The 21,166-nt window shown below is 39.1% G+C and overlaps 1 protein-coding gene across 8 annotated transcripts in view; it reads left to right on the top strand.

Moving 5' to 3' along the window:
* The window catches only part of c2cd5 (C2 calcium dependent domain containing 5), a 31,498-nt gene that overhangs the window by 8,006 nt on the left and 2,326 nt on the right, over positions 1-21,166 (top strand). Inside the window, exons 9-29 of one of the 8 annotated variants that reach the window (XR_001661358.1) lie at positions 1,451-1,675; positions 1,937-2,025; positions 2,335-2,370; positions 4,608-4,716; positions 7,636-7,731; positions 11,522-11,636; positions 11,729-11,827; positions 11,914-12,025; positions 12,133-12,212; positions 13,509-13,695; positions 13,784-13,948; positions 14,788-14,928; positions 15,005-15,068; positions 15,158-15,219; positions 15,315-15,413; positions 15,543-15,632; positions 15,719-15,785; positions 16,007-16,099; positions 16,556-16,588; positions 16,915-16,986; positions 20,272-20,377. Coding sequence is in view for 5 of the 8 variants with exons in the window: in XM_016668184.1 (XP_016523670.1) it covers positions 1,451-1,675; positions 1,937-2,025; positions 2,335-2,370; positions 4,608-4,716; positions 7,636-7,731; positions 11,522-11,636; positions 11,729-11,827; positions 11,914-12,025; positions 12,133-12,212; positions 13,509-13,695; positions 13,784-13,948; positions 14,788-14,928; positions 15,005-15,068; positions 15,158-15,219; positions 15,315-15,413; positions 15,543-15,632; positions 15,719-15,785; positions 16,007-16,099; positions 16,556-16,588; positions 20,272-20,465; positions 20,556-20,702 (2,303 nt within the window). In the remaining 3 variants the exon portion in view is untranslated. Of the gene's footprint in view, positions 1-1,450; positions 1,676-1,936; positions 2,026-2,334; positions 2,371-4,607; positions 4,717-7,635; positions 7,732-11,521; positions 11,637-11,728; positions 11,828-11,913; positions 12,026-12,132; positions 12,213-13,508; positions 13,696-13,783; positions 13,949-14,787; positions 14,929-15,004; positions 15,069-15,157; positions 15,220-15,314; positions 15,414-15,542; positions 15,633-15,718; positions 15,786-16,006; positions 16,100-16,555; positions 16,589-16,692; positions 19,206-20,271; positions 20,466-20,555; positions 20,703-21,166 lie in introns of those variants that run through there. The other 7 variants (XR_001661357.1, XR_001661356.1, XM_016668184.1 and 4 more) reach the window with 7 other exon arrangements.

Below are 21,166 nucleotides of genomic sequence, written 5' to 3'. Positions count from 1 at the left end.
TATATATATATTCTAAAAACATGAAATGGGAAAAGTTAGTACATGTTCTTTTTATATGTCAAAATATTATTGTTAATATTGTTATTATTATTAAGTTAAGAGTTCTAATGTCGCAATATAAGATATAAATTTACAGTAATATAAGTAATACTTTTGATTTATTTTTCATTTTTCAAATAAGAATAAAACAATATTTTTTAACTGCGGTGAGCACATCAGACCGTGGTATTTTACTAAGGTAATAATACTATCAGATGTTATACCAGCTCGGATGCTATTCAGTTAATTACATGATCAATTGATTCACAGCAGTTAGTCTAATGAACCCTCTCACCACAGCTGCCTCCAGACCCTGCAGGAGTGGACCAGCAGTCCTTCAGTGTTCATTCCTCCTCTTTTTACTATTTTCCTAATTCTTTCCTCTTCTTTCTCCTCTGTTACTACTTCATCTTTCTTGCTCATTTTCGTCTTTGTCCTCAGTTAGTATTCACTTTAACCCAGATATATTTGGACATCCAATTATTAATGATATTGGTCTTGAATAATTCAGACATAAAAAAGATGAAACAACCGTAGGAAAAATCACGTTTTCAAATATAACATAAATTGAGATTTTCTTTAGGTTATTTTCTTTTCTTTTTTTTCTTTTGGAGATGTGGGATTATTATTAGCACTGTTATGCTAATTCTAAACCAGGAATACCCTAAAACTGCTTTAACTGTTAAGAAATAAAGAAACAATCTGCACTTGTCAGAGCATTTTTCTCAGATTTTAGTACTTAACCTAGAACTACATAATTTAAATAGTTCTGTATGTTCAACTGATTATTTATATTAGTTACTAATAGTCCTAATTTAAAGCTCCCTACTTAAATTTAAATACTATAGTCATTATCCCCAGAACGTATTTATGTCAATGTCCAAATATGTCAAGGCCTAAATGTATCATTGTATCACCATTTTCTGTTCTCAGTCCCACTGCCACTGCAGAGAATACTGGAATTATAGATCTTTATAGATGAATCAGTAATCTGTTTTTTATTTCAATTGGAATTTTTACCTGATTGCAGTAATTTTTTTTGTTAATTCTCTTCTAATTTCAGATGCCACTAAAGTTTGAATTGAAATCTCTAGTTTATAATTGATTTAAAAAAAAAGAACCCTGTATTGACTTCTATGAAACTGGACAAGCCCAGTCATGATTTTTACTGATCCACCTAATCAGGTCAGTGGTTCCTAGTCTAGTCTAGTGCCCCAGTTTAGGACCTATGGCATCCTTTCATGTTTCATTTCTCTCTCTTTCTTTCTCTTTCTCTCCATATTTTCACTTTTTCCTGCCATGGTCTGTTGTTATGCCTCCACCGTCTATCGTTCCTCTCTCTGTTCTTTCTCACTGCATCTGTTTTTCTCTGTGCACCCCTCCATCTTTTTTTTTTCTTTCTGCTGGATAGACGAGTCCCAGTCAGGGAGACGCAGGCCAGGGATCTTCCTCTGCCCCAGCTCCCCCGTCCTCTCTGCAGACTCATTGTCCCTTCCTGGCTCGGGCTCTGTGGGCCGTGGTCACAGCTCTGGCTGCAGAGCGATCACCCCGCCCATCCCCTCCTTCACCCACTCAGACTCTGCCTTGCTGAGAAAGAGCGTGTCCTTCACTGAGGACCTGCTGCTGGCAGCCTCCGGTATAGTAGGACTGCTGTGTGTCCTTAAGTTACTAATAGAAATGGGTCGGCAACGGCTACAGGCCACAAACAGATCCTGCCCGATCAGAAACGACACCCCAGCATGCCCAGAACTTTCTGTAAAGCAGTAAAAGAAAAACACATTTGTTATAAAATCAGTATTGCTACTCTGCAGTAATCACCTGGCAGCTTGGTTTGCTTTCAGGTGTGCTCAGACGTGTGTTGTGTGAAAACTGAATCCAGTTTGCTTTCTGTAACCAGGGATGGGCAGCGGTGGCAGTGCAGGGAAGGAGGCCGGACCGCTGAAGACGCTGCTGAGGCAGCAGACGCAGACTGCTCTCGAACAGAGGGTACAGTGACATCGAACACGCGCTCTTTCTCTCTCTCTCTCACATGTATTTACACTCCTGACTTTTTCCATATGTTAGACACCTGAGACTTCCCTGTGTACTGCAGCAAGCTAAGCATGACAGTTGATGCTTTAACATTCAATTTGTGTTGCAAATCTGCTTCAGATGTCTGAGTGCTGGGTCACACGATACATTTCATTCACTGTGAGAGATTTCTCATTTGCACTGGTAACGTATATAAATGGTGTGCCCTGTTTAAGACCAAATAATGTTCCCTTTTCTGTCCTCTTGATTACTCGTGCATCTCAGGGAGCATCCTCCTCTGGGTTATTGTTAAACGCCAGGGTATGTCCCATCAGTGTGACGCTCGCTCACTCCCTGCCTACCTACCTTTTTTTTTTTTTTTTTTTTTTTTTTTCCTTTTCCTTAAACACCCTGACTAAGCTGATGGCCACCACCAAGCAGTCTCAGTCAACTCCTAACCTGACCCTCCTCTGCTGCTGTTTGTGGATCTTCCCTGGGTGGTGGTGGGTTGAGCAAGATCGTTTGTCATATTTGCTCGTTTTGCTCCCACCATGCCCAAATAGTCACAAGCATGTTGGGTGGAGGGCCAGACGCCTAAGAGTTGCCTTCTCTTTAAGTCTGATGGGGTGTGTCGGGTGTGTGTGTGGAGGTATGTGTGTATCACTTTTGCAATCTTTATTTTTAAACACATCCAATCCTTTTCAATTTTTTCAATTACCCGAGTGATTATTTTTACATTTTTATTTTTAGAGTGACATCACTAACCCTACAGAGATGCACCGATCAGAATCCTGTGGCCGGTTTAACCTGGCGACATCATTCACAGTTCTTCCCGAAGATGAGAAAACAATACAAGAACAGCTTTCAAAATGTATTTGTTGCCTTTCTAGTATGACTGGTTATTAATACTTGCATTTGGTGCAGAGGCAATGTCATGCCATGCGTGAGAGAAAACCTTGACTGTTAATGGTTTTCTTAATATTTAAAAACAAACAAAAAAAGCTGTATAACAGGATTGGCATTTCAAACTGGATGTAGCATTTTTCATGACTGACATTTCTGGACAGGGTACATTTATGAAAAAAAAAGGTTTTAAGAGATTATGTTAATATGGATAATTAATTAAAATTTTATCAGCAAGAACATTTAAGTCAAAAAACATACATTAAGAAAATAACTATAAATTAACCCACTGTATAAAGTGGGTTAATTTATAACTCACTTTATACACTTAACTATAAGTGGGTTATAGTTACTTATAGTTAGTAACTATAGTGGGATACATGTTTTACATGTATCCCACTAAGTGGGATACATGTAAAACATTTGCCAAAGGGCTCTAGTCCGACTCTCAGAGGAACAATAAGAAATTTCTGAAAACCCTTAAATGACATCAAGAGGCCTAAAGCAGCCTTTTTCCTATTGCTAATCCACAGAGGAAGTCCTTACAAATGACTCCACATGTTTATGATTCATGGGAGATGTGCATGAATTAAACCTTTGCTCTTGAAGAAAAGCATGAAGGCCAAACTAAAGTTGCCAAAATGAATGTAGACAAAGACCAGGAATTATGGCATGAAGTTTTGTGGACAGATGTGTCTCAGTTTAAATTACTTGGTTACAAAATAGAGAACGTGTTTGGCCAAAGCAAAAAAAAAAAAAAAACTCAGAGAACATGTCAGAGTATGGAGAAAAATAAATAAATGATCCAAAATACGAAACAAAATCTACCAAGGCTGGCTGAGACATAAGAAAATAAAAAAAATTTCTTAAACTGTCTTGGTGCATCTCTAATATTCACCTCATAATTAACTTGTTGCTCGGAGTGGAAGAAAACATCAGACAGTTTTGTGGCTATTTTGAGATTGTTTTGGGCACAAAAGAAATGAATTGTATTCCTGCCTGATACCTGCCAAAACCTTTCATCTCATACTGATCCTGCATGATTAGAAATCACAACTTTCCCCGTTTTTCAATATGAAGGAATGCCAATGGGAAGTAAGGTTTTCCAGATTCCTTTGTGTATGAGTGCATGAATTTGCAGCATAATTGGAGGCAGATTACCGGTTGCCTTGGTGATGGTCAAAATTGAGCATGCCATCAGTCGTTCTGATCCTCAACAAAATATAAAACTGTGTGTCAAATCCGAATTTTCGAAATGCCTTGACTTCAACTGTTTCTCAGTCTTTTTCAAATTTGCTTATTTGTCTTTTCAGCTGTAAGCTGATATTGAGCAGGTGTTGAATTCTCTGGGTTAAACATTTGCATGTTTTTTTTTTTGTTACACTCTGCATGTCCACACCTAAACCAACTCTGTTTTTTTTTTTGTTTTGTTTTTTTTACCAAAGTCTACATACAACACTCAGATTGGTTTCAAAAATAATCATTTAGCTGCAAAGAACATGGCGTTTAAGTGTCTCTCAGGTTTATAAAATTACCTTACCATTTGAAACAATGAAGCTTTATAATAAACCTAAAATTAATTAGATGTTAGTAAAACAGTTTTTTTTCTCTCTTTCCAAAACTGACAGATCTGCTTCTATTTTCTTAATCAACAGGAGTTCCCCTTCTTCACCCTGACTTCTTTCCCGCCGGGTTTTCTGGTCCACGTCGGCGGCGTGGTCAGTGCTCGTTCTGTTAAGTTGCTGGATCGCATACACAACCCCGGTGAGTTCACGGCAACGGACTAGGATCCGAATGCGGCTTGTCTGTTGTAACAGGATGTGAGTGCACTCCTCCATTGACCGAGTGTGTCATGTTGAGTGTCTGGTCTTGTTTTACCTGGCTGATAGTCAATGCTGCCCATTATCCTCCTATGTTTTTCGGTTTTCCTGTGTATGGTCTTTGTGCCAGAAAAAAAATAAACAAATAAATGTGTTGAAGGAAATGTTTGCGCTCTGAAACAGGTGAAAGTTGCTCCTCGGGGTATGAGTGCTATGAGTATGAGTATTTTGATGCAAATACTTAGAAGGGTAAAACATTGTCACTTGTCACACAATTTATGTATGTGGACAACTTTCACCTCATATTTTTTTTTTTTTGTGTTTGTGTGTGTCCATATGCTGTAGTGGCTACTTTAGCTGGGTTGACATACAATAGTGGTGCATGGCTCCAGATATTGTGTTGTGTAGTGGTGTTGGCTGCAAGTTGCAATAGAGTGAAGTGATGTTTCTCTAATATGCTGTCCCACCGCGAGTGTTTAAATAGGTTTATCATTTGTACTTAACTTGGTTTATTTGGCACTAAAGAAAATTAGAGCTTCCCTTTTATTTGTAGTGGTTCATGTTGCAAAACGTTAAAAAAAAACAAAAAAAAACAAAACATTCTGGTCCTTTGCAGGTCTGAGGTGTGATTAATAACACTTTTGATAACCTTCAACATGTTCTATGTTACAGTGTTCTTTTTCAATTTTACAATATTAACCCATAAAGCACAGGGCATTTATAGAGAATGCTAAATGTAACAGTATGCAGTTTGCAGTATGAATTTTGTTTTTAAATTGCTTAAGATTTTGTTTCAGTTATGTCTCTGCCATTTGCTTTTGCACAGTATTTTAATCATGATGAGGTCTTAAATTTGGCTGGGTCAAATGAAACAAGAATTTATTACTTTATGCACCCACATCTTTTGTAATTCAATCTGTGCAGAAGGTTTTATGGTTAATTTAATGATTAAAATGGACTCTGGTCTTTCAGCTGCAGAACAAGTCCACCGCATTTAGCTGAATGTGTTGTGGATTATTTATCTTTCTGAAGAGTAAGGAGCTCTTTAAGTATTCTGAAGAGAGCTTTGAAAGCCTTTCCTTACTTATGTGTAGGAAATGTTAAATCAAGCTGTTTTATTTTGTTTTTGGCCTTGTGGTAACACACACTTCAATACTGTTAGAGCAACAAACAGCAGAATATTTTAACTTTTTAAAAAATGTCTGTTCTTAATGTTAAATATGTTGGTGAACAGCTCCAGGCTTCGACTTAAACTCATACTTCATAAAAACTTTTTGACTTTATTTTGATTAAATAATGACACAGGGTACTTAATGTGCTCATATTCAGCTGTGTTTGTATTCACATCATTAAAGATTTGACAAGGACCAGATGTTTTTTTCTCTATCCAACACATGTAATAGGAATAAAATCAAAAATAGCCTTGACTTTGAGTACAACCACAAACCTAAATAAGCATTGGATTGATAGCTGATATTTTTGATGATTGTCCAGTTTGTCTTTGATCCCTGAATGACAACGACATTGATTCTACAAAGTGAACAGCTCATAAATGTGGATGGGGTTCAGATAGGTTGGGCATTTTTAAGAAGGCCACAGGAGACCTGAAAAAAATACCACATTTGAAATGTGCTATCTAATTTATTGTATTGGAATAAACGACTCTTATACATGGGTATTTTCTCGTTTCTATGTCATTAAGGAGCGGGATCAACAATGGTGTAAAATCATTTATGTATAAAATCAACTGTAGATTTTAAGCTCCTAATAAAATGTTTCCTTGATAATTATTATTTCTTAATTTTATTTGATCCTATTAGGAACATATGCATTTAAAAAATTTTAATCTGTCATGTAGCAAAAAATAATCCAGCCATTAATAGATCAGGAAAGCCCCTGGAGAACCAAGAGTATAGGCTTTAAGACTTTTTAGGATACTTGACTGCGATTCTTTCGTTGCCATCACATGTATTACCACTTATATACACTCATCTGCCACTTTATTAGGTATACCTTTCCAGCAGTGGCGCACAAAGTGGGTATGCACTATATGCAATACACAGGTGTGCTGGCGGGAAAAGGATTTCTAGCCGACATTTTCTATATTTAACAGCTTTGTGCATGTGTAAATGATGTAATCAATAACAAAGGCGCAGCACTGATTAGACGCCCCTCTGCTCCTTCACCCAACTCCGCCTGTCGCTCTAAAAGCTGAATTATAGTGCCGGTGCCAGAGGTTTGTGTTGAGTGTGCGCGAGCCGAGCCAGCAGTGTCGCTTTTATTTATGCAAATGTTGGCGCTCCATTGCGCAATTATTTTTATTTATTTTTTTTCCATTTGAATCGTGTTGTCATCTGGTGGCACGAAGCTTAAGATGGAGAGGCAGAAACGAAAGCTGGCACAAAACAAAGTGGAAGAGGGAGAAGGATAAAGATGTCTTAAGGATGAAAAAAGCTTTTTAAAGTGGTTGAAAGATGGTAGATAATTATGTCTGTGTATGAAAAATCTGACTTGAGTTACTAGTAACATGACAGGTCACTGTTGTCCTGGATCTATGTGCTGCATTTATAATATAATAGATTTTAGCAAGAAAAATTTAGATTTTTTTTGTATTTTTGTTTTTGTTGTTGTTGTTCTGACATTCAGACAGTAGTCACTTTTTTAACTGGTGAATCATAAAACAGATAAATAATAAAAGTTGACAGTGATAAACTCAAATTTAAAGTTCTTTACTTTAGTTTTGTTGTAATATACTTGATTAGTCTGATCAGATGCAGTACCCAGTCAGTAACTGTTCTTCAACAACATTATTTAAAAATAAAATATGTTTTTATTTTACATGTGATTTGTATTTTTTAAACAGACTTAATACAGAGTTCACGGCAATCAATTGTGAGGATGGAGAGAAAAATGACAGGAAGACAGAGAAAGAGTCAGGACAGACTGTGGAATGTGACAGGTTGGTCTAATCCTAGGTGAAGGTGTAGCTGTATCCTCTTACTCTCAAGTGATTAATTTTAAAATATTTTTTTACAAAATGCCTTAGCGATTTGCATTAGTCATTTGTTCAAAGCTATTAAATGAGGCTTGTTTGAGCATAAGACTAAGCAGGGAAGAACACAGGCATGACCCAGTTAGCAGTGATCTCTATTGAAAACAGTGTTGCACGGTCTGTTTCATTTGAAGCCATTTTTGACAAATGGGTGAGCACAAAGGGACACGTAGCATTTTAGTTTTAACATTTTTCCATAGAGTCCAGGTATTTCCTATTATTTTCCATTATATTTCTGCATACACCTAAGAAAGTGCGTACTTGCGCCCCTGCTTACCAGTACCAGGTTGGTACAAACCCAGATGCATCCATTCATTATGTTGTTAGAAGTAAATGTTGAGTCTACAACCCCTAATAAAGACAATATTAGTCAAAGACTGTTTTAAATTAACTCAATAGCTGGCAAAAAGGGAGAAATGATTATTTATAATCTACATTTAATGATGCATTAAGAATTATAGAACTTCTAAATTAGATGGAGAGAGGCAGGGATTGCCAAGTAAATGCATACTCAAATAGTCACAAAACTGTCATTTAAAAAGTTGTATGCTTTCACATTGACTATATTCACTATAACATCCTGTCCTTTAAAGGGTGGTTATTTGAGCTGTTTCCTTCCTATCACGTTAAACTATCCTGACCATTCTCATCTGACCTCTAACATCAATGCATTTTAATTCGCGCAACTCGTATATTTCCTCTTTTCTCAGATCACTTTCTGTAAAGAGATGGTAGTACAAGAAAATTAAATACTCCGACTGGCGTGTCTGGCTCTGGCAAACATCCTACATTAAAAGTAACTTGCTCACCATTTGTGTTAAACAATTTAACAGACCAGTGTACCTTTTAGAAGTGGCAGATAAGTGTATAACCTACCCATAAAGTATTTAAATTATTCAATTTATTACATGGACAAATTTTAGGTAGGTGCGCAATAAAGTAAGGTTAGTTCAGCTGCTGCATCTCCCCATCAAGGTGATACTTGATCTCTCAACACACTTGATTTAAGCAAATTCTCAGCATAAAACACCCTCATTTGTAAGAAAAACATCAGACGTCGTCTGTGTGACGTGACCTCGACTAGAGTTGACTCGTGTCGCATGCTTTTGTTTTGTATCGTATCGCTTCTGTTCTTTGTCTCTTTATAATTTTAGCCAGTCCTGAAGCTTTGTAACATCTCCGTTCCTCATGAGTCTCCCTTGAGGTAGTTCCAGTAGCTCTGACGTTAGTGTGTCTTTGCATTAGTGATTGTGGAGTGCTGCTGTTGTGCTGTGCTTGTTTGTTAGACTGTCTCTTCTGTTCTCTCTCTCTCTTCTGTACTAACGGTGTGTTCTGGCCCAGCTTTGGGTAACACGCGCTCATACAAACTGCTAGACTGGAATAGTGTCACTGCAGGTATTTCCCCCCTCCCCCCCCCTTTTACTGCTCTCACTCCACCAGAGTGATGGTAGCTCAGTGAAGTTAAGCTTGTTGTGCCTTCTAAGTTGTCATCGAACGCTGAAATTCAATCAGTATAGACTAGCTAGCTTAACTATCTACAGATGAATCAATAAAAAAAAAAAACATAGCCTGATAGCTAAAAACTGAATTCACTGAGCTGCCCTCCTCCTCTCTTGATTCTGTGTGAGTGTGTGCTGAGCTGAGCATGCTCTATGTTGTCACCCCCCACCCCATCCAGCCTGGCCTGGCTACCCCACTCCACATGCGCGCGCAGACACCCAACTCATCGTGCTGCACATTAGAGCTCTCCCCTGACGTTGTTTTGCCTGGCGCTGTTTGTGATGCTTCCTGAACTGGCATTGTGGTCAAACCTGTCTAGACCGCAGGAGGTTTAGGAGGTTTACTCTGTGACAAAGAGCCATCTACTGGGCATGTTCATCCCTGCCTCCCTGGGCCGTATTCATACTGAGAGTGAGCACGGAAGGATGAATGGATGGATGGATGGATGGATGAATGCAGGGATGGATGGAGGCAGATTGACTGTATTGATGAAATATATTCTGGATATGATACGTATGATGGGAAAAGCCACGAGCTTGAGAAAAGCCTGTTCGGATTTGACGGACTCTAGTGGATGAATATGGCCCTTCTTTGGCCATGAACGTGCACATAGCCATGAGTGTGCACGTTGGTGAGCCTGTGCCTGTGGCGACATGCTGCTGCTGCTGGTTTAAAGGAACCCACAGTGGGGGTCTGTCATTATTCTTCATCCGTTTCAGTTTGAACACTCGCTCTTCTGCCCTCACTCATTCCTCGCCTTCATCTCACGGTTAAGTTTCATCCGCATGTTGCCCTCCCAGGGAGTGATGTTGGATGGCTCATAGGTTTATTTACGTCTTCTTTGTTCATGCAAACATGTGTGTGAAAACAGTCTCTCTGCTTGTAAGTGTTAGACTCTAACACAAAATGTCAAAAACATATGTGTATAAGAAAACCTCGCGAGACCACAGGAAGTACAACTTTTTTATATATTAAATGCTTTTTGCTTATTTGTACCAGTTAAAGGGCTAAGTCTTTTTTTTTCTTTTCTTTTTTTTTTACTTCTTTCAGAGCCCCGGGGATTATCTACCAGTAGATATTTTCTCTGCCACATAATGTAATTAGGGTTTAGGGGAGAAATACATGACTTTCTCCCAAGAAACAAAGTTACCCTGAACCTTCAACCTCACCCAGGCTGTTTGTGCATTTCAGCCAGGTGTGTGCAGTTATCCTCAGTAAAATACCATTGCTTCATAGTACTTTGGTATTCACACAAGCATTTCAAGTAGAAATGTAAAACATCATCTTACACCTGATATTTTTAATATTTTTTTCCAAAATAGTTACCATAATGAGACTATTATGGTAATTAGCGATATTCCATTGTATATATATTAAAATGTATAGATAAACTTAAGCAAATTATAAAATAAACACCTGATAAAATTAGAAGAATGAATGTAAGCATTTTTATTTCATAGCATCTTCTCTTTTTGTCATTCTGTTCTTTAATCAGTAAAAACCTTAGTATAACAGGCTAATATAAACTACTTAATTAGTCCGGCTTGCTGCTCAGGTAGCTGTCCAGCAGTGTAAACTTCTCAACGCCATTACCTCAGTGCAGAAAACCAGACCACACTCTCTTAACACCCTCATTCCTCAAAGCTTTCTCTTGAAGGCTCAGGGTAACACCAAAGTCCTACACCCCCTTAGTTTTCTAGGTTCACTTTCTAACCATGTAATCAGTTTCTTATAATGGTAGATTCTATGAAAAAGCAGAGGGGTAAAAGTGGCCTCATTAAGCCATTCTGTTTCTCCTGGTAGTGAAAGAGAGTGATGAAGTTTCAGAGCATGTGTATTTCCACACATGATATGAAGCACCTTTGACTCCTGGTCAAGACCTTGACAATAACTTCATCATCCCCTAATTCTCACCAACCATTTTCACTTTAACTTCGTCTCACGAAATGACTATTGGTTTCTGCTTGCTTTGGTACACCAATTTAACTCATAAATCAACAGAAAAAAAACAACAACAAAAAAAAACTAGTTTCTGTTGGCTGTATAGATATTTTGTGTAAATTAATGAGGTTAGATTGGATGCAAACTCAGTCTCTGCCATTACCTCAATCTCAGTGTTTAGTTTTGGAAAAACAAATCAGCTCGTTTTTTTCCTGTTCTATGAAAGCTCACTGAATCACAATTTTGTGTTTTGCAGATGAACCCGAGACGCGCGACGCCTGGTGGGAAGAGATTCGCCAGGAAATTAAATCTCATGCCAAAGCTCTTGGTTGCCATGCTGTTGTAGGTTACAGTGAGAACACAAGCATCTGGTATGTTGTGTGAACGAAATAAGAAAAGTGTTGCATCTTTGCATTTTACATTCATTGTCTCTCACTTTCAACTTTTACTTTTCTCATTACAGTGAAGAGGTGTGTATTCTGTCCGCATCAGGGACAGCCACCATCTTGAATCCTCGGTACATGCGTGAAGGCTGCCTCGACATCGGCAGCACCGACCACAGGTTGATCTGAGTTTCTTGGTGTAATTTTAGGTAAAATCTTGTGGACTTTCGTTTGCTTATACACACAGGGTTTGCTTTTTTGACAGGTTCGATGATCCATCACCTCCAAGCTGTGGCTTCTGTCACATCCCATATGACGAGCTCAACATGCCGTTTCCTGCCCAGCTCACATATTGTTACAACTGCAGGCGGCAAAAGGTAGCAAATTTCTTGTTTCCAAAAATAGATCGCCAGCGTTTGGGTTTTACTTAACCAGGTCAAGGAATAAAAAGTGGATAAAACGCAAAATATTCCTTTATTTTAAGGTTCCAGATGTGTTATTCACAACAATCGACTTGCCAGCGGAGGCAGCAGTCACAGGGAAAGGCTGCCTCATTCAGGCCAGGTAAAACGGCACAGTTGTCATTCTTATCTGACATTTTTTTAAAGGGCCAAAGTGCTTTATGGCGACATTGATGAGAAAAAAACGGAACCCAGTTCAATTCAATATATGTCTTGTGTGTGTGTGTGTGTGTGTGTGTGTGTATATATGCTTAGAACAAAGTGAAATGTGAGAGAAAGAAAAGAAGTGAAAAGGTGAAGAATCACAATAATGAAGCAAAATCTAATAGTTTAGAGATTTACGAGGCGTGGCTGCTGTTAAAGCAACCTGAGCCTCCTTAGCACCTCAGCAGACTCATGCAAATTCATGCAAAAATGGGTTTACATATTGACTGCATCTAACCTTTACTGCACAGTACATGGACATACTTTACAGTGTAGGGAAACACTTGTGTGTCATTATAATTTTTTGGTTTATCTGAGATGTTCTACTTTTTAGGAAAACTAAATATATGATTTTTATAAGCTCCATAGAATGAATCTATCTGCAAATTTCACTTTAATTGAATTTAATTCCTAAAAGCTTTTAATCTGTTGGTGATATGTGAATTTACCTCAATGCACCTATGAGTGCAAACTTAGACAATGCAGATAACTTTATGGTCATCTTTGAAGAATAAATAATTGAAAATGAATAAAAGCAGGAGTTAAGGCAGTTACATAAAATATATCGGTTAGGTTTTGAACAATATCTTGATTACCTGTTATGTGTAAGTTAAGCCACTCTGCATTTGCACTAATATCATCTAATATATTTCCTGTTCATAGACTCTGTCTAGGCTGCACACTGCATCAGATTTACTCACATCATTCCATGTGTACTTTTGCACCAATTGATTCAGCAGTCTGTATTGATTCACGCTGTGATTCACTGAGTTATTGCAGCTTCAGTGAGAAGAAGGAGGATCAGAAACCAGGCCCTTAAAAAAATCGTTTTCATTTCCGAGTGCCAAGACCGCGGCAGCTCTTCGTTATTTCTGATCTGAATTCATATTCAGTCATACATAAAAGCAAATTTATCTCATGTTTTTCTGTCACCTTTAAGTTTATCTACATTTACTCCAAAAAAAAAAATAACTTGAGCGGCAGTCCAAATAAAAAAAAAGAAAAAAAGAAAATTGGCCGGAAAAAAATTAAAAAAAAAGTAGATATCTAGATTTGAAATGCACTATATATTTTTTTTATTTCTTTACTTCTCAGTTCTATACACAAAGGTGAAAAAACAATTTTTTTTTATTATAATTGAATGAATTATAAGTCTTTAAGGGCACCCTAAATGTCACTGATTCTCACCTTCCAGGCTGTGTCGTCTGAAAAAGAAAGCTCAGGGAGAAGTGAACGCGACCGCCATCTCAAACTTGCTGCCTTTCATGGAGTACGAGCTGCACACTCAGCTGATGAATAAGCTGAAGCTCCGGAGCATGAATGCTCTGTTCGGTCTGCACATACAGATCAGCGTCGGCGAGAACATGCTGCTGGGTCTTGCTGTAAGACAGCGTTTTAAACTGTCTTGAAAAGTCAGTTACCTGCATGGCTGACCTCAGTCCGTTGTAGAACATATGTTCTATTTTTCAGTCTGCTACAGGAGTGTACCTGATGGCTCTGCCTGCACCCGGGGGCATCCAGATAGCTGGGAAGACCTCCGGTGACCTGAACAACGAGCAACACATCCAGTCCATCCAGAAAAGGATAAACGACACCATCGCCAAGAACAAGGAGCTCTACCAAATAAACCCTCCGGTAAGGAGGCGTCATGTTGGCTGTAGACTGCAGGAGTTTGTAGAGGGTGACCTTTGTCTTTGCTGTGCCAAAGTAGATTTTCAGAAAGGTATCAATACGCATGCAGCCAAATTTAGCTTAAATGTGGAACATGAAAATCCTCAATAATAATAACTCTTTCATCTAAAAAAAAAAATCTCAACCTACCTTTCACACCAACATACATTTATATTAAAAATGTGTTTGATGTTTAAATGACAAATCATGCCAGATGCAAAACATGAGGCAATTATCTTTTTTTTTTTTCTGTCACTTTTGAGCCAATAAATGTTTTTCTTTGTGTGCCTGCTCTGTTTTGTTTTGTTTAGTTTAGTTTTGTTTTGTTTGAAATCATGATAGACTTCTTGTCTCTCTCTGACCATCAAAGAAATTATTTGCTCTGGACCCTGAGGTGTTCTGCAGCACAAACCTGGTACTGAGCATGCTGGATTTCAGCTCTGAGTTTCCGCAAAGCATGAGCAACACTTCACTCAGTTAACCACAACACTCGAGCACCGGTGCTGTAACTGTATAACAACTCTTAATTGGAGATTTGTGAACCAAATAATGAGCAACTCTCACCAGATCTACTCACTGTACCGTTGGATATTTAATGTTTGTTTTTGTTTTTTTTTTACACAAGGTCTGTGTGTGTGTGTGTGTGTGTGTGTGTGTGTGTGTGTGTTTGTATCAGCAAAGCTGCATATGATTAGCATGTAAATTGTCACTAACTGTGATTTTAGTTTGTGCACAGTCAGAACCGATGCGTCCTGCAGGTAGCGGCTCTGCCGGTCAATAACTTCCTGTCTGTTTGCTTACAGGAGCTGACGGAGGAAGGGGTGGGCTCTCCGATCCCCGAGCCCAGACAAAGATCCCGACTCTTCCGCTCGCACTCGGAGAGCTCCGATGAAGTGTCAGAACTGGACCTGTCGCACGGCAAAAAGGATGCGTTTGTCCTGGAGGTGGAGAAATGTGGAAATGATGACCCGTGTGTTCACGTAAATCTGTAGGAAGCTGAAACTGTTGTTTTTCTCCTAGATTGACGACACAGACGCTGTGGAGGACATCCACTCTCTCCTCATCGATGCATCTCCCCCCACAGGTTTGGCCCATTACTTTCCGTTTCAGTTGCATCTTGTCTCTCCACCCTCTCAGATTTAAAGGCATGTTTGTGTCCGTTCTGTTTTCCAGGTTTCTACACCTGCAACACTGAGACCATGCCTGGGATTTATAACTGGACTACGGCAGTACAGGTAAAGAGCAGTTTAAACCTATTTAAAGTGACCCCGTTATGATGATATATCTGCTTTTGTAAGCTTCCAAAATGTATTTTAACGTTATATTACAGATGTTTACATCGGTTAGGGTCCTGAGGTTGAGCAATGCCAACCTTTCTAACCAAAGCCTGAACAAGATCTTCACTGACCTCTGTGAGAATCTGCTGAAGGTAGACTATCTTTATTGATCTAGAAAAGGGGTCGGCAACCGTTACAACCCTAAGAGCCATTTCTAACTCCGATCCAACTAACAAAAAAATAGTTCACAGTTTGTTTGTTTTTTCTCTTATTTGTTTCAGAGTTTTTATTTCAAGTTGCGCTCCAATATACCCTGCTGTCTTTGTCATCTCAACTTCACTGTAGCAGTGCCAGAAGAAGAGCTCATTCAGGTGAGATGTTGGAGGCAATCTCTGGCTTATCAGAGGAAATGATCTCACTTTCTTTAGTTTCCAAACTTTATTCTTCTTTTGATTAGGTTTCGGTGACGGCTGTCGCCATGACGTTTGACAAGGACCAGACTCAGGAGAGGTTTATTACCAAAGGTCTGTCTGATTAAGTGTAGAGTGCCTTGTAAAAGTACAAACATCCCTTGAGCTTTTTTTCCCCACATTTTATCACTCTACAATCATTTTCATTTCATCTCACAAAGCTCAGAAGCTGAGAGGAGGTACAGGGAGTGTGTTTTGAATAAACTACATGAAATTGCCCCCGGAACGTGGATAAATCCGGGCGACATGTGGATAACAGTGTCCATTTTTGTCAGGTGGGAATGAGACCGAAGAGCAGCTGCAGTTTCCTCTGGAGTTGTGCGCTGACTCGTCATCCACCAACACTCAAACTTCTTCCAAATTTTCAGGTATTATTTAGTTTTTGTCTTTTTTGTTGCTTTTTTTGGTGGGGTTTTGCTCTCTGAGCCTCCTCATCTGCCTTACTTCATTAACACTTCAGGGACAGTCTCTTTATTCACCCCAGCTGCAAAACTCTGCCAAAGTCAGCTGGTTGTGGTTCATTCAACAGGTAAACAAACAGTAGCACCCCACTGTGACTTGTTTGCTCCGTGAAACTAGATTTGGCAGCGTTGAGGTTTGGTAGAAAATGTGTGAAAAGCAGTGAAACTTTGTGGTTTTTATTTACCCCAAACGATCTGAGTGTCAAAATCGAGCTGCAGAGGTAGATTTTTGTTGAACTTGAGTTGTTGGTAAGAGGAAAAGAAAAAATACTGAACACTGATTGATGTCTACCAGGTTTTTGTTTATATATATGTGTGTGTGTGCGTGTGTGCGTGTGTGTGTGTGTGTGTGTGGCATGGCAGGTGTCCCAGAAAATACCATTGTCTCGTCCAGAGGTAAGCCACCACCTCGTTTCCTTTCTTCCCTTCTCCCCACCTCCCTGCTACCGAAACTACTACACTTGTCATGTTTTGACTTTTTATCCTTTTGTCTCGGACAGTTTTCTTAAACCGCTCTCAAAAGCCTCATTCAGTTTTGTTCTTTTCTGTTTGTTTGTTTTTTTGTGTCTTGTATGTTTTTTGTTCTCTTTTCTTGTTGTTGTTGTTGTGTATCTTCGGTTGTGGGTTGCGTGCGTGTGTATTTTATTTTATTTTTTGCGCGCGTGTGTTGTGTGCGCGTGTGTTTTCTCCAGCTGCCTCCGTTGATTACGGTTCCTTTGCAGACAGATGCAGCACCTGACTAGAGCTGCTTAGGCTGAAAGCGCACACCATAAGACGAGGATCAGTTAAGACAAGTAGGAGGACACAGTCTCTAGCACACTCTGGTGATCATACCCACAAATACAGAACACAGTTTCACGAGCAGTCTCGCACACGCCGATTCACACTCACACACACACACCCCTCCATGCATGCCGGTGGGGAGAGATGTAGCATTTTTCCAAATCAAAGCACTGGCTATTCAGATTAGTTTTACAAGCTCACGTCCAGCCCCTTTCGGAGGGATCGCAATCGGCAGCTTAGCTTGAAAATGCCTGTAGCCATGTGAACCTTTCATAATTCCAAGGGCAGTTATCTTTTTGCACACACTATGCAGCTTTTCCCCCCCTTTTTGCACTCGTGTAAAATCTGCATGAAAACTTCCTTTGATTCCACTCCGCATTTGCATCAGCGAATCTTCCGAGGTTGAGGAAATGTGACACGCTTTATTGGAAAAACAGGTGCATCTCAATAAATTAGGATGTCGTCCAAAAGGTACTTTAATTCAGTTATTTGGTTCAAAAGGTGAAAGCAGTATATAATAAAAATCCATTACATATAGTTTTATATATTGGCAATTTTTTTTGTTGTTAATTTTGATGATTAGAAATTACAGCTAATGAAAACCTAAAATTCAGCTTCTGTTACACACTTATTACATAAGTCCAGTAAAAAGTTAATTGCTGACTTGACATTTTCCCCCTGAAAGTCACAGACAGCTTCCACAGGCACACTCGCCTTGCATTTCTTGTGGAAAATGTAATTAATAGTAAAGGTGGTTGTTCGGAATGCTGCAGTGAAAGAAAACTAGTGTTAGGGTAAAGAAAATTATCCTAGACACGTCAATCTGTGGTAGCTTTTAGAACAGACTCCATTTGTTGTCTGTAGAATTTTTTTCCTTCCCCAAACTCTTGAATGGACTTCCCCTTTCAATCCTTGTTGCTTATGCATCACACTTTTACCTTCCACTTAACTTTCCATTACTCTACCTAGATACTTCAGTCTGAAAATCCAGCTTCTTTACCAATGACATTTTGTGTTTGCACTCCCTAAGAAGGAACCCTGACTGCTGTTCAACTAATTCAACAGTCTTCTCCCTGATTGCATAGGCCATAACATGGTATTTTTGTATTTTTATTGTGTGTTTTATTGTGTCATATTCAAATTCAGTGAGTAACATTTTGAGTTTTCATGACCTGCAAGCTCAAATCATCAACATGAACAAAAATATACACATCGCTCTGTGTAATTGACCTATCATATGAGTCCAACTGAAATAAAATAACATTTTGATGACGTGCGTAATCTACTGAGATGCACCTGGAGGTGAAAACGTTGGACTCAATATTGTGAACAAATCATCATGGTAGGATGGGGGCTGGGGGCAGTGCTTCTCTACAAGAGCTAGTTTGATTTTCAGTCCTGTGCACAGTGTGTGTAATGTTTGGCTCTGAAGGTTCCTGGTTTGACGGATGGAAACTTCATCAGGTAACTGCACTACACAGTGAAGCACCTTTCACTCTCTGGTTTGTGTACGTGTGCTCAGCTCAGCTTATAGCTGTCTCTGTCCGTTTCCATGTCTCAAGCCTCGTTCACAAATACCAAAGAATTAGAACAATTCTCTCATGATATTTCACTGTAAGCACTGTATTCGCACCTGTAAAACAGCTGTGCCCAGGTCTGTCTGTCTGTCTGCAGACATTTTCTGTCTGTCTGTACCTCAGTTGCATGACATGCACGGCAGCGCGCACTTTCCCGAGTGATTGTCTCGACGCTGTACACCGAATACGTGCAAAGCTGCATTTAAAGTCATGACATACTAACAACGCAGGTGAGCTCAAAATTGTTCCTACCCATGGAAAGTTGTGACTTGTTCTCTATCACTCCTGCACAGTTACAATTCCTTGAAAGCTCTTTTATACATACTTCCCTACTTTTGGTCTTCTTCAGCATTTATTTCCCACCTTTTACTACCTTATTGCCAATCTTTTGTTCATTAGTTCTGTTTACACTCTGGCTGGGTTCGAATTTGGACTAAAATTGTTGACCTCTCCAGCCGCATGCGTTAGACGATTCTCCTGTTCAGTTTGACTACAGGTGATGTTTATGAGATTTTGTAGCGCTCTCTAATAAATGCCTCCAAGGCAAGTTTGATGCACTTGTGGAGTTTTTGTCACCTGAATGGACTTTGAAGCACAGTGATCTTCACAAATCTTTGGTAAGGTGACATTTCCCAAACTAAACTGCACCAGCACAAAAATAAATGAATGAAACTGTGACTCTAAACATATAGAAATACCTGTTAAGACTCCGGGGTACACCATGATATTTTTCTTTCAAAAAGAGTTTCAACCAATTGTTGCCTTCTAGATTTTTTATTTCATTTCGGAATCTGGATTTCTGTTGCTTTAAAAGTTTCCACATTCTAAGGCATCTGGAAAATGCTTTGAAATGATTTTGCTTTGTCTATTTGATGTGGACTCTTTTGAGAGTCATTGTATTTTTTTATTTATTTTTTTTTTATAAATTACGGAAATATATTCAAAAAATGCTCAAATCACACATTAAATGTAGTTGCATATTATCTAAAAGCTTCTATTACAACTTATTAAAATTGTTTTTTGTTCTGATTTACATTTGGGCCAGTTGACCCTTAGGTAATATGACAGATTAATCAAAGAAAAATAATATTGATTATCGCAAGATTATAGAAAATTACTTTAAATCATCAGCTGTTAAAGTGAAAATTATAAACTTACAAAATTGCAAAAGAAAACATTCAACTTTAGTGTTCAGGCATGTCGTCTAGCCTTGGTGTCTGGAGATAATTACAGAAGAGGATCAATTTCACTTGTATGCAAAACATTGTTTGGTTGCTGTGCTGACCAAGAGAGGCTTTATTTTTTATTCCTGAAAAATTTAATTTGTGATTTTGGCTCTTATTAAGTTTAACACAATGTCTATTATATTTTTGGCATTTTGAGCCTGAAAGATTGAATGTTTGATGTAAAGTAATTTCATACAAATCAGGACTTGTCTATGGGTTTGAACATTTTCTGCTCTACCTTTGTATCAGTGTACATGCCCTGCTGTACAAACACTAACCCAGTTGCGTTTTTGCACGACATCCCTCATTTGTGCATCAAAGTTCATATCTGCTTTTATATTTTCCATTGTCGAGTGGTTACTGGTGTCTCAGTTCCCTTCTTGTTCTCTTTTTTTTTTTTTTTTTGCCCTCCTGTCTTCTCCTCCTGTGGCCTTTTCACATCCTTCTCCTGCACTTCTACTTGGCCTTGTTCTCTCTCTCTCTGGACCTTCAGTCTCGTCTTTGGAGAACTGCAGTCCGCTGACGGAGGGACGCCCCCGCTCTCTGCGCTCCAGCCGCTCCTTTGGGGGCAGTTCTGTGACCATGGTGAAGATGACGCCGCTCTCTTTCCTCCCTGGGACCAGAATCATTAAATACCTTGGAATCATCAACATGTTCTTCATCAGAGAGACCACATCCCTACGAGAGGTGTGGTTGACGCTGCAGGAGGTCGTTGCGCTGCCCTGTGCCCACTGGGTGTGCTTCTTGTTGCATGAAACGCGCTTGCTTTTTCTGCAGGAAGGTGGAGTTAGCGGTTTCCTCCATTCGTTCATCGCAGAGGTGTTTGCCATGGTTCGAGCCCACGTAGCAGCTCTGGGTGGCAACGCAGTGGTGTCCTACAGCATGAAAGATTGTGTTTTAATGGAAAATCCCAACAAGAACCAGGTACCCACACAAAGTCACTAATGCACATTTTTTTTGCTTATATGCTGAAGAGGGTAGTTTATACATGCCAGCTTTTCAGAGTGCTGTATGCAAGCATATTAGGACAGCTTTATTTAAGGAGAATGTGTTCTAGAAATGTAAACAGATGCAACTTTGAGATGATTGTGAAGAAAATTTGGGGGGGAAATTCAAAAGATTTCGTTTTAGGTTTAGGACTCGGGACGTGCTCACACTGTAAAAGTAATCAGACTTGCTTTTAATGACCATGATGTCACTGCACTTGATTGACCAGCAAACTGACCTAAGCTAAACCCCACAGTCAATCTGTGGGATAGTGTCAAGAAAAGGATGAGACACAGCAACCCCAACGATGCTGGAGGGTCGAAAGCCGGGAGGAAATAGACCAGCGGACTGACGAACCGTTAGACCCATAGACATAATATAAGCTTATATTATGTCTATGG

This window comes from Poecilia formosa, unplaced genomic scaffold, assembly GCF_000485575.1.
Source record: "Poecilia formosa unplaced genomic scaffold, Poecilia_formosa-5.1.2 Scaffold13, whole genome shotgun sequence".
Taxonomy (NCBI): Eukaryota; Metazoa; Chordata; class Actinopteri; order Cyprinodontiformes; family Poeciliidae; genus Poecilia; species Poecilia formosa.
This window is presented reverse-complemented; position numbering and strand designations above follow the sequence as displayed.